Source organism: Pimephales promelas, chromosome 9, assembly GCF_988280905.1.
Source record: "Pimephales promelas chromosome 9, fPimPro1.hap1.1, whole genome shotgun sequence".
Taxonomy (NCBI): domain Eukaryota; kingdom Metazoa; phylum Chordata; class Actinopteri; order Cypriniformes; family Leuciscidae; genus Pimephales; species Pimephales promelas.
The window spans coordinates 24,517,162-24,529,255 of record NC_142777.1 but is presented as its reverse complement, the minus strand read 5'-3'; the positions used below and the strand labels follow the sequence as shown (position 1 = coordinate 24,529,255).

Here is a 12,094-nt window from a genome sequence, read left to right as displayed (position 1 = left end):
ATCACCCTCAGTTCCAAACCCGGATGACTTTCTTTCTTCTTTGATACACAAAATGTTAGGCAAAATTAGCCTTAGTCGCCTTCACGTTCTATATGAAAAAAAAAAGAAATGACAATGACGATAGCCCAAATGGTAAGTACTTCCCACAACTCCCTAATACGTTTTTAGGGCGGGACATTGGGGCCAATTAATGACACCTGGTTTACGACAAGCCACTTGACTCAACTATCACAAACAACAAATGTAGTCAATACCCAGAGTGAGGGGGGAAAAAAGAGGAGACTTATGGATTTACTAGCTGTAATTGTGCTTTTGGTTGTAAAATGCTGCAGCACATTGTCAACTGAAGGTAGATTAAATATTATATATTTAAAAATTAAAATTATATATATTACTCTATATCTCAGACTGAAAGGATGCCTGTTTATCACCTCTGGTAGTGGGTTTAGAAACAGTGCTTGAAAAGTCGACAGTTGTAGACAGTCAATATGCTTTGAATTGTTATTGTTCAATTGTTATTATGATTTAGCATAAATGCCACAAGTGTGTTGTCAACCTTTAGTTTTGTGTTATACCTAGAGCCCCCTCGCTCCTCTAATGAAGCCAACAGTACAGACACCACCTATGGCTTTGTGGCCTGTGCTTTTGCAGTGCTGTTGTATGGAAGTTACTTTGTTCCTGTTAAAACGATAGATATTGGCGATGGTGAGGAGTACTTTTCTTTTTCACGCCACACCAACATTTGACCAACCTTGCCTCAAAATCTGCTGTCTTTACAGGAATGTTTTTCCAGTGGATTTGCAGTTCAGCTATTTGGTGTGTTGGGCTGGTTGCAGACACATTGTTTCACCCCTCAAGAGCTCATCCTGCAGCTATGCTTGGAGGAGTACTTTGGGCTACTGGTAAAGTGAATGTGTGAGTGAATAAACATGTTTTATATACATATAGATGTCATTTATAACAGATTTATCTCTTAGGAAATGTAACAGCTGTCCCAGTTGTGAAGTTTATTGGCCTTGGTCTTGGAATTTTGCTTTGGGGATCCAGTGGATTGTTAATTGGATGGGCAAGCTCAAGGTGAGCTGGCTTGATGTTTGACAGAAGGGGCTTATAGGGATGTTGAACTTCTGATGTTAAACTTTGGGGCATTGATTTGTATGCTGGTCCAGGCTGTATTTCCCAAAAGCATCATGAGCCAAGCCGATCGTAGAAAACATTGGTGGCATTAGACCTTATTCACAGCTGGACCATCTGTGAAGGATAGAGGCTGTGATGAATAGACATACAGAGTTGTGGGGAAAAAAAAATTGATGTAGGAGATTTATCCAGCATTTTACAGCGGATGCCACTGAAAACAGTAAGTCTGTCTATCGCTCACAGCCTCGCTTTTATAAGTGTTGCTGCTTTGAATAAGGTCCATCGTCTCCATGATCAACTTGGGCTCACAATGCTTTTGAGAAAAACACAGCCCAGGCTTATAAATGCAGTTTGAGCTGGTTGACAAGCTAAGTCCACAGGTGACGTGAGACAAGTAAATGTCAACATTTACTAATACATGATTCAAATTTAAAATCTGATATTTAATGAACCTGAGTTAAAACAAACTAACAGTGAATAGTAGTATTTTTATTAACTAACATTAAGAAAGATGACAAGAAGAACTGTAACAAATGTATTTCTTGTTAGCTAATGTTAGTAGTTTAATGCATAAATGAATGTTAACTATACTTTCCTAGTTCCAGTCTGGGATAAGTGTTATTTTTCTTAGCCCTAATATAGAAGTGTCACAGAATGACCTAATTATAAAAAGTGTTATTCATGTTTTTAATTAAGGCAGACGTGATCTTACCTCTTAAGTCATGCCTTTCCAGGTTTGGCTGGTTTGGGTTGCATCCAGAGGAGGTGTCCAAACCGATACTCAATTACTGTGGAGCTGGCCTTTGTCTGCTAAGGTAAAAAAAAAAAAAAATATATATATATATATATATATATATATACACACACACACACACACACACATATTTGTTCACTTAGTACTCCTCACAAAGATCCTTTTGAGATGAAAGTGCTGCAGTCTTACTCGCTCAAAAGTTTCTCTGAAATTGAAAATGCAATATATTGTGTAAGGCAGGATAAACCTCCTCCTAAGACCTGAAGTCATGTTGTCTTGGATATACAGTTCCATCTGTTTTTATGGGATATGGAACAAAAATATGGAACATTGTGTTGTGAGAAAAGTAAGTTTTTTTTTTTTTTTTTTCCCATTACAATCTTGTCTCTGTTTCAGTGCCATCATATTCTTCTTTGTGAAAAGTGATGTTCAGAAACGTACGTCTCCTGAATCCATGCCTTTGTTGATTGATGATAGGGTAAGTTATAGGGCTTTTCCACATTAAGAGCTTTTTGGATGTTATGTAGAATATTGTTTGGTGTATTTTGTTTTGGATACACACATCTTTGCTGACATTTTGTGTGCGTGTATTCACACTGTCTTTAGATGTTGAATCAAGACACCACAAACCCCAGTGATTCATGGGTGGACACGATTTCACCAAAGAGCAAAAGAGTATTGTGAGTATCTGTAGGCTTTCCTAGTTCCAGTCCATTTCTGGTTCTTAATTATGTACTGGGATGTTTGAAGGCTTTTTCTGTGGTTATGTGTGAATGTATAAAAGGTTTGTGAATTGATATGGTATTTTCCGCTTTATAAATACAATTTTGTAAAATCTCTGGAAGATAAATATTAAATCTATGGAATATTTATTTTCTATGATAATATTCTCTTGTTACAGGGGCTGCATCTTGGCCGTATTTTCAGGTGTCCTTTATGGGTCTTCTTTTGTGCCTGTTTTCTATATTAAAGTTCATGCCAAAACCAATTCAAGTATGTTCACTGGATCCAGTGAGAATGGTATGTATGAATGGGATGACCAAGTAGTTTCAGTATTAATTTTATGCAATTTGTATATTAAAAAGCATTTTATAGGCTATTCTAACTTCTTTTTCTGTCCATTACAGAACTTGACTACTGCTTTGCCCATTACAGTGGAATATTCCTCATGAGCACAGTGTATTTTCTTTCTTACTGCGCAGTCATGAAGAACAGGCCCCGAATCTATCCCAGAGCCATCTTACCTGGTAATTAATGTGCATTCCATTCCATCATCTTTTTCAACTTGGTTGAAAGGACTGTGTTGCTTTTTAGCTCCACCATATTTGTGGAGTATTGCAAAGCAACTGTATTGTTGCAGGTAAAGTTTACAGTTGGACACGATTCCCCTGAAAATGTTCCTCCGCTTTCTGCTGAATATTGAGTTCCTGTGTTTAACTCATGTGAAATCTTCCATGCAGGTTTTCTGAGTGGCTTGATGTGGGGATTAGCCACATATGCCTGGCTAATGGCAAATTACTATCTCAGTGCAGTGGTTACATTCCCTATAATTAATGCTGTAAGTATAAGTATGGCACAAAAGAAAATCTTTCATGTTCTCATTCACCTTGTGTTGAAAATCGTAAGTAATGACAGTGTGTTCTACTATGATTTCAGGGTTATGGTTTAGTAGCTGCTCTGTGGGGAAGTGTGGTATTTAAAGAGGTCAAAGTAGGTAACATAAAGCTATTTGTTTTCATTCAGTATTTTGGATGACATTTTTGCATGACCTAGTCTGACACTTTGTTTTTCAAATGAACATGAATATTTATGTGTTGATTTAAAGGGGTGATGAACTGAGAAATCAAGTGTGTGTGTGTGTGTGTGTGTGTGTGTGTGTGTGTGTGTATATATATGTATTTGTATATATATATATATATATATATATATATATATATACATACTAACAAGTGTGTGCAAGAGCCAGTTTAGATAATAGTTGTTTTAATTTGCTATTGATTCATTACCAGTAAGAAGGAAATAAAGCAGGAACTTCGATTTAGGCCAGCCTAACAAACTGATTATCTTTCCTCAGGGTCTTGGGAACTTGCTGTTGTTTGCTTTGGCAACTTGTGTTGTCATGGCAGGATCCCTGGTAACTGCTTATTCAAAGACTTGAGAATGTACTTTGTTACCACAAGGTGGCAATGGTGGATCAGGTTTTAAAACAATATTCCTAGTCACTGAGCTTATCACCTTGAATAAGGCCTCTGCAGTTGCTTAGTAGCCCTTGGTGTTATTTGCACATTTCTATTGCTTTTTAATTGCAGTCCAAATTAATTCTATATATTTTGTATGTTTACATGTATTTGAATAAAACAGTAGCCGCTTTGGCTATGTATGTAAATTTGTGTTTGTGCTATGTATTCTTCGGAATTTGTTTATCACCCCACACTTCGTAAAGGGTATACACTATGGGTATATTATGGGGACAGAATATCCCCACAAAGATGGCAATATCTGAAATCTCTGTCCTTTCATGGGGAACATTATAGGCCTAAATCATGAAGTGATGTTTTTTGAAAATCCAAAAATTAGTTTTCTGTGATGGGCAGGTTTAGGGAATCTAATGTAGGCTACAGTTTGTACAGTATACAAATCATTGTCTGTGTGGGATGGAAAATATAATAAAACTCTGTGTAAAATGTCTATATTAGAATAGTCTGTCACACTAAGTCTATGCATTCCATACCTAAAGGATGTCATAACTTGTAGGCTACTGTTTCTGTGTGTCCTCTTTACCGAAGCCCATCATTAATAGATGCTTATTGCTTCATATTCACACCAGCAAATTACAGTACAAAACATGTCAAAACAACATTGTTCACAGGCAAAATGTGCACAGGAAACTTTTTCCTGCAGGCAAATATTGTAACTAAATTATAACGTCTTCCTAAAAGACAACGAGCTATCCAATTTTTGTAATTTATCAGCTATCAGGCAACATAGATGGTTTGCAGCTACAAAAAACAAAAAAAGATGGTTTAAGATGGTTTTGCTGAAAAAATACCCAAAACCAGTCAATTAATAGACAAGCTAAATGTTTGTTTTTATTATTATTATTATTATTTTTTAGGATTATTATTATTCAAAAGTTAAGCTTTAATATTTAGGCTACGTTTTGGAAAAATACACAAAAATGAGGATTATTATTATTATTATTATTATTATAATTATTATTTATTTTTGTTTTATCAGTTTAGTTTCTAATGACCGCTTTCTAGCCTCTCGCGTTTTCAGTGAAAAGGGCGTAAGGACAATTGCTGCATTCTAGTCAATTTGGGACTGTTATCTCAGCTGATCCGGGATCGGGACAGTTGTCTTCATTCATGCTGGAGCTGCACACTGAGGGGATCTGTAACTCCTGTGTGTTATTATCAATATGTAAACGAAAAGAACGCAATTCCAATGCGAAATTTGACAAAATAAATTTGACTTAGCCTAATCATGCGCAGACACTCGTACCAATGGATACGACTCGTCCTGGAAATGTCTGGGACTCTATGATTTGTTTGTGCGTATCGTTTTTGAAAGTCTGCAACTGCTGTGGGAGATATTCCGCCATTAAGAAGTATTTGATCATAGCTGTTGTGTGTTTTGTTTATTTGTTTTTCACCGTTCACGTTAATCACACGTCTACTCGTCAAGACAAACGTCCTGATCCGTGGACTAGCAATGGCGTTTATTCACAAAAACCAAGAAAAACCTACCAGGACCCCACTGAAGGGGAATTGAATGAGTCCCTGAGTCCGACCAGGTCTAATGTGGTGTATATAACTCTCAAATCGAAGCGGCACAAACCGGCCATTATCAGGAGCACAGTGCGCCCCAAACTCCGGCGAAAGAAAGTCATAGTAAGAGCGCAGAGTGGCTCACAGGAGAAGGCAAAGAACGATACAAACATCGTTGACAAACAACTGGGAAATTCTGAGCTTGATGGCAGTAACGGTGATTATTCATCCATCAGGATATACAGTGAAAGAGCTCCTCCATGGTTCAGCGTTGACGATATCACTGCCATGCGCTTTCTAGCTGATAGTAAAATTACGCATATTGACGAAGTTGCACCTCCTGGCTTTTCTTCTTTTATTTTATTTAAAAGTGCGACAAATCACACGGGCGATGCTGATGCGTGTCGTAAATGTTGCGGTATTGTCAGGAAACCCTTGGACATGAGTGAAGTGTTCGCTTTTCATCTGGATAGGGTCTTGGGACTGAACAGAACTTTGCCAGCTGTCAGCAGAAGATTCCACTCTCTTGGAGGTAGTGTGTTTGTTTCTGTTTTTGTTTATTAATTGTTATTTGACAAATATTTCATGATTAGGCCTAAATAGTTTTCTTAATTTAATATTTTATTCTATTCCATTTATATAGCCTATTTTAGTAACAGATACTGCATTTTCTTAATTTTGGATTAAATTGTTAAAGAATAACCCATAAAAGGTATTGGACACTTGAAGGGATAGTTCACCCAGAAGTTAATTTTGTCATTACTTACTCACGCTTAAGTTGTTTCAAACCTGTGTTTCTTCTGTTGAACAGAAAATAAGATATTTTAACCACCAAATATGTGTGTACCCGATGGCACCCATTGACTTCCATAGTAGGGAAAATGTAGGGAGTCAATATCTCCTTTTTTCTTTTTTTTTTCTTTTTTTTTTCAACAAAAGACACTCAAACAGGTTTGGAGCAACATGAGGGTGAGTAATCCATTTAAGTCACAATTAAAAAAAAAGAAAGAAAGAAAAAGATGTTTAAATGTAACTGCACTAGAGATAACAAAATATCCAAGCAAGTCTTGTATGTATTTTTTAAAGGTGCATTTTGATTTAAACTTATTGCAAAATAGATAAGAAAAAGCAGTTCTGAGACATGCATAATTTGATCTAATTTTCAATGTAATTTGTGTGCATGCATCTTCCAGGTATATACAGTAGATTAAATGGACTTAGGCTATAGGACTTTCTCGGTCCACTGCATTCGGAGCAGCTCATCGTCATCAAAGCTGTCTATCAAGCTAACGAGGAATCAAATATGACTGATGCTGATCTAATTAATGTATACACATACACTCACCTAAAGGATTATTAGGAACACCATACTAATACTGTGTTTGACCCCCTTTCGCCTTCAGAACTGCCTTGATTCTATGTGACATTGATTCAAGGTGCTGAAAGCATTCTTTAGAAATGTTGGCCCATATTGATAGGAGACCATCTTGCAGTTGATGGAGATTTGTGGGATGCACATTCAGGGCATGAAGATCCCTTTCCACCACATCCCAAAGATGCTCTTGGGTTGAGATCTGCTGACTGTGGGGGTCATTTTAGTACAGTGAACTCATTGTCATGTTCAAGAAACCAATTTGAACTGATTCAAGCTTTGTGACATGGTGAATTATCCTGCTGGAAGTAGCCATCAGAGGATGGTTACATGGTGGCCATAAAGGGATGAACATGGTGGCCATAAAGGGATAGACATGGTCAGAAACAATGCTCAGGTAGGCCGTGGCATTTTAACGATGCCCAATTGGCACTAAGTGGCCTAAAGTGTGCCAAGAAAACATCCCCCACACCATTACACCACCAGCAGCAGCCTGCACAGTGGTAACAAGGCATGATTTTCATATTTGTAGTGGAGATGAGTGGTACCCGGTGGGGTCTTCTGCTGTTGTAGCCCATCCGCCTCAAGGTTGTGTGTGTTGTGGCTTCACAAATGCTTAGCTGCATACCTCAGTTGTAATGAGTGGTTATTTCAGTTAAAGTTGCTCTTCTATCAGCTTGAATCAGTCGGCCCATTCTCCTCTGACCTCCAGCATTAACTAGGCATTTTCACCCACAGGACTGCCGCATACTGGATTCCGTTTTCACACCATTCTTTGTAAACCCTAGAAATGGTTGTGCTTGAAAATACCTGTAACTGAGCAGATTGTGTAATACTCAGACCAGCCCGTCTGGCACCAACAACCATGCCACGCTCAAAATTGCTTAAATCACCTTTCTTTCCCATTCTGACATTCAGTTTAGAGTTCAAGAGATTGTCTTGACCATGACAACACCCCTAAATGCATTGAGGCAACTGCCATGTGATTGGTTGATTAGATAATTGCATTAATGAGAAATTGAACAGGTGTTCTGAATAATCCTTTTGGTGAGTGTATATTTCATCTTGTTTCAGATGGTCAGCCCTGTCCAGTGGTTTTGTGGGATCCTTCTTTAAGCCCAGCAAATCAACCCTCTGAGAGACTGAGCTGGGGATCATACCAAACCTCTCTCAAATACAAGTGCTGGCATCGGGGCATCATACCTAAACCAGAGTGGAGGTGCACCAGCATCCACCACCATGAATGGAGCAAGCTAGTAGTCTTTGATTTCCTTCTGCAGGTACTCTAATACTCCACTTTCATCTGTGTTGCAACTTTAAACAAACTTAGATGCACATATATATGTTTTCTAACTAATTATTTTTAAACTTAACAATTTAAAACTAAAATAAAGATTGTGTTTCTTTTCAGATCTATGAACGGTTAGATAAAAACTGCTGTGGATTTAAGCCCCGCCCAGAGGACACCTGTGTTGAGCTTGGTCACCATGAAGAATGTACAGATAAGGACAGCATAGAGCTGACACACATAATCCACCGTAGACATGACCCACACCACCTGGTTTTCTTTTACAACAAGGGCTACTTTGACCGAGATGAGGACAATCTGGACTTCAGGCTACTAGACGGAATCAAAGAGTGAGTAAAACCAGACCTACAGTGTTTAACACATTTATTAGACCATCTGTCATGATAATGAGGAAACGCAAATATATTTGAATCTGTCTAAAACTTGTTTAAAACTGATTAACAAACTGAAACAACTAGCCTAAATAGTCCCACATAAAAAAACGTAATATTTTTTATATGGTGTCCTTTGGCCTTGCTGTCATTGTTTTTATGTGCAGTACTTTTCCACAGTCTCTGTTGTTAGTGACTTCCAAATAGTTAGTTGTCCCAAATACTTGCCTTTGCTGAAACTTTTGTGTAATCTGTCTCTGAATCCACTAAATCCAAACTTTGTTAAATAGCATTCAAATCCGGACTTTGACTTGGTCAACTGTGACTAAAGAGCTTACACATACTGATGGATTAACCATTACAGAAACATATATTTGGGTAATCACCAATACTGTGGGCATTAGGGCAGCTGTGGCACAAACCTTACAATGGGTGGTGGTCTTATAAATGTAAGCACAGCATATCACATGTAAGAGTTTCTTTAATTTAATCTCATAATGATGTTATAAGTGTCAAGAATAGCCAGAATTTGCAGAGATGTAGCAAATGTTTTTTTAAAGAGAGATAATTTAGAGTACATTGGGTGTCTTCTAATTGTCACACCTTTAGTTCTCTCTCTCTCTCTCTCTCTCTCTCTCTCTCTCTCTCTCTCTCTCTCTCTCTCTCTCTCTCTCTCTCTCTCTCTCTCTCTAAAATGCCTTGCAAGTTGTTGTGAAGGACTTAGAAACTCATGAACTCAAAGAAATGAATTCTTCCAGTTTAATTGAATTGCAAATCTCCATGGGTTATCAGGTTTGCATAGACATTAAAATCCAGATGTTTTTTTCTTAAATTTAAAATAAATAGTTTTGTGCATCTTTTCTTGTTCATACTGGACAATCTGAGGTGATTTGTAGTTGCTCCAACTAAGACTGCAACTAAGAATTTGTTTCTGTGAGGCCACAAGTTTGGCCTCAGTAAGCCAACACCTCTACTACACCACTGAAGACGTAAGCAAATACATACGCCAACAATCTGACACGTGCTGTCTGAGCTAAGGGATTCTGCTGGCGATGCTGCTAATGTGATACCTCTGGGAACACAAGCTCACTTGTGCAATACTGTAGCATCGATCAGCAAATGATCGGCCATCGCTGTGTTTGATTATCACAGCTTTTACATTATCTGCATCACAGCATGGTATTACATAATTTGTCTGTTAGCAATGCAATTTGTTTTGTGGGGATTGTAAAAATAGTATTTAATGATGGTTATTTACTCTGTACTAAGTCTGTTTTAATCATTTTGGAGTGCATTACTATATTCTCAATATTTCTCCTCTTTCAGGCTACCAGATCAGTCTGTGTCAGTGTTGAGGTCTCAGCGTCTCAGGGAAAAGCTCCTGCAATCGCTGTTTCTCGACCAGCAGTACTGGGACAGTCAGGGAGGCCGTCAAGGCATTGAAAAACTCATTGACGTAATTGAGAGAAGAGCTAAAGTTTTGCTCACGTACATCAATGCCCATGGGATTCGAGTAGTACCTATGAACTCTTGACAAATGGAGGTCAGTGTACAAGATGAACCACCAACCTTTTGGTTTCCAGTAAATGTCAATGTTTTTAACAGATTAGTATATGACAATGAAGAACTGTTCAATTGAGTGATTCACCTTTTAAGACAATATATTAAAGGATAGTTTCCCTAAATGCTCTACACAGAGTCCAGGGCTATTTTTTTTTTTTTTTTTAACACAACTGACATTCCACAAGTTAAAGGCGCTGTGAGTGATATGATCTGATTCATTAACTTCCACCAGACAATGGCTGCATCCGAAATCACATTCTTTACTAGTCGAAAAACAGTATGTGACAAAAGAAGTAGGTTTGAATTTACAGTACTCATAAAAGAGTAGGCAAAAAGTAGATCACGTGTAAAGGGCAACATGGCAAATTTAGTATGTCCAAATTACATTTCATACTGCACACGTTCATACTGTAAAGAACATACCTTTTTTAGTGGTTGTGAAGTAAAAAGAAGTAAATACTCTCTTGAGTACGCGATTTCGAACGTATCCGTAGCCTCTGAATCAGACCACCCCTTCAGTCAATTCCCGCCAACTAGTGGCATGTCAGAAAACCTGATGCAAGTAACCAAAATGCTCAGCTTTTTAGGATAATTTCTGCTGTCAAATTATGGTTTCAGAGCATTTATATTAAATCTGGTAATGTTGTGTACAAGTTTATCACCGTGAAGATAAAGCTTTATTATTTTTGTACTATAATGTTTTTTTGTTTTTTTTAATTGAATAAAAGTGTTCCATCTGTCCATTGGAAAATCACTTCAATATTACATTAATTGAATTATAAGAATTATATTATAGACAGTACCACTGTTTGTTTGTTTGTCAACTTCGAGAAGACACGTTAATCTTGGAAATGGAAAAGTACTTTAAACCTATTCTTAACATGACAGCCTCTGGATCTATATTCACTGTAGTCCTTGAACAGCAATCATGTTAATTTCCATGCTATCTTTTGACCTTCAGAAATACAGTTTGAGTTCAAGTGAGTTCAGCTGTCTTCTGACTTTGCTCTTGCCCTCATTTGCGTTTTTAGTTTAGTTCTCAGAGCCTAAAGTTACACCGTTTGATAGCGTGAAGGAAAACTCCAGACAAGCATAAGAAATATGCTTACACAAGAGTTTATGAGTTTGAAAATACTTAGTGTTTGGCAGCATTACCCATGTCAGATGTATCTGCTCTGCACAGTGGACTTGCTGTGTCTTGCCAGACAAAATCAGGTTATTAGGAATGTCAAATCACCTCTGCTGGATATGCAAACACTTGAAATGAAATGTTAAGCGCTCATGTTCATCTTCCCTACTGTTGTTTCTATCCTGCAGATGTGTTCTCACATCCATATGTTCGGTGCAAATAGTAGTGCAGATTTTTTTTTTAACTGTAAATCCACATGGGAAGTGTTTTCATTATATCAAATGCAGCATGCCATATTGGGAAGGGAAAAAAGTTTTGAGAGCTGATTTTGCATATGACCTCATTTTATTTAAGTGTAATGAAATTCCTTTCAGTTGACACAATGATTCCAATCTAATAATTTCTGTTTCTTCAGTCGAGTTTACAAACACTGTAAAACATGGGCAAGTAACATACTGTATTTTCCACCGTCATGTCATAGGAATCATGTCCACGCATTTCCGCTCTGTTGTGCCTTCTGCCCTCATTTTCAATCCTAACAAGAAAGCTTTCATACCAATTGTTCTAATTTTTTCTGCCATTTTCCGCTCTATCAAACAAGCCATTATTCTCTCCCTCTTTGTTCTAACATAGCTTGTGACCTTAACCAGACTTATAAAAGTCGACTGAACAGCTGAACATCTCATTAA

General features: G+C 37.5%; 2 protein-coding genes across 4 annotated transcripts; both read left to right on the top strand.

The window, feature by feature from the left end:
• The first annotated feature begins 187 nt into the window (after positions 1-187).
• tmem144b (transmembrane protein 144b) lies at positions 188-4,277 on the top strand. Of its 3 annotated transcripts, none has more exons than XM_039664511.2 (12): positions 188-349; positions 580-705; positions 780-902; positions 978-1,077; positions 1,872-1,952; positions 2,288-2,369; positions 2,498-2,571; positions 2,793-2,911; positions 3,019-3,138; positions 3,352-3,449; positions 3,548-3,601; positions 3,966-4,277. In XM_039664511.2, the coding sequence occupies exons 1-12, from the start codon at positions 286-288 to the stop codon at positions 4,047-4,049; spliced, it is 1,125 nt and encodes a 374-aa protein (XP_039520445.2). In that variant the 5' UTR covers positions 188-285; the 3' UTR covers positions 4,050-4,277. The 3 variants fall into 3 exon arrangements, with proteins under 3 accessions (XP_039520445.2, XP_039520444.2, XP_039520446.2); XM_039664510.2 differs by having other exon boundaries at positions 3,548-3,605; XM_039664512.2 differs by lacking the exon at positions 580-705 and having other exon boundaries at positions 191-349; positions 3,548-3,605.
• Positions 4,278-5,243: 966 nt separating this feature from the next.
• Positions 5,244-10,405, top strand: gask1b (golgi associated kinase 1B). Its single transcript, XM_039664515.2, has 4 exons — positions 5,244-6,193; positions 8,108-8,313; positions 8,445-8,671; positions 10,040-10,405. The coding sequence occupies exons 1-4, from the start codon at positions 5,398-5,400 to the stop codon at positions 10,245-10,247; spliced, it is 1,437 nt and encodes a 478-aa protein (XP_039520449.2). The 5' UTR covers positions 5,244-5,397; the 3' UTR covers positions 10,248-10,405.
• The last annotated feature ends 1,689 nt before the right edge of the window (positions 10,406-12,094 follow it).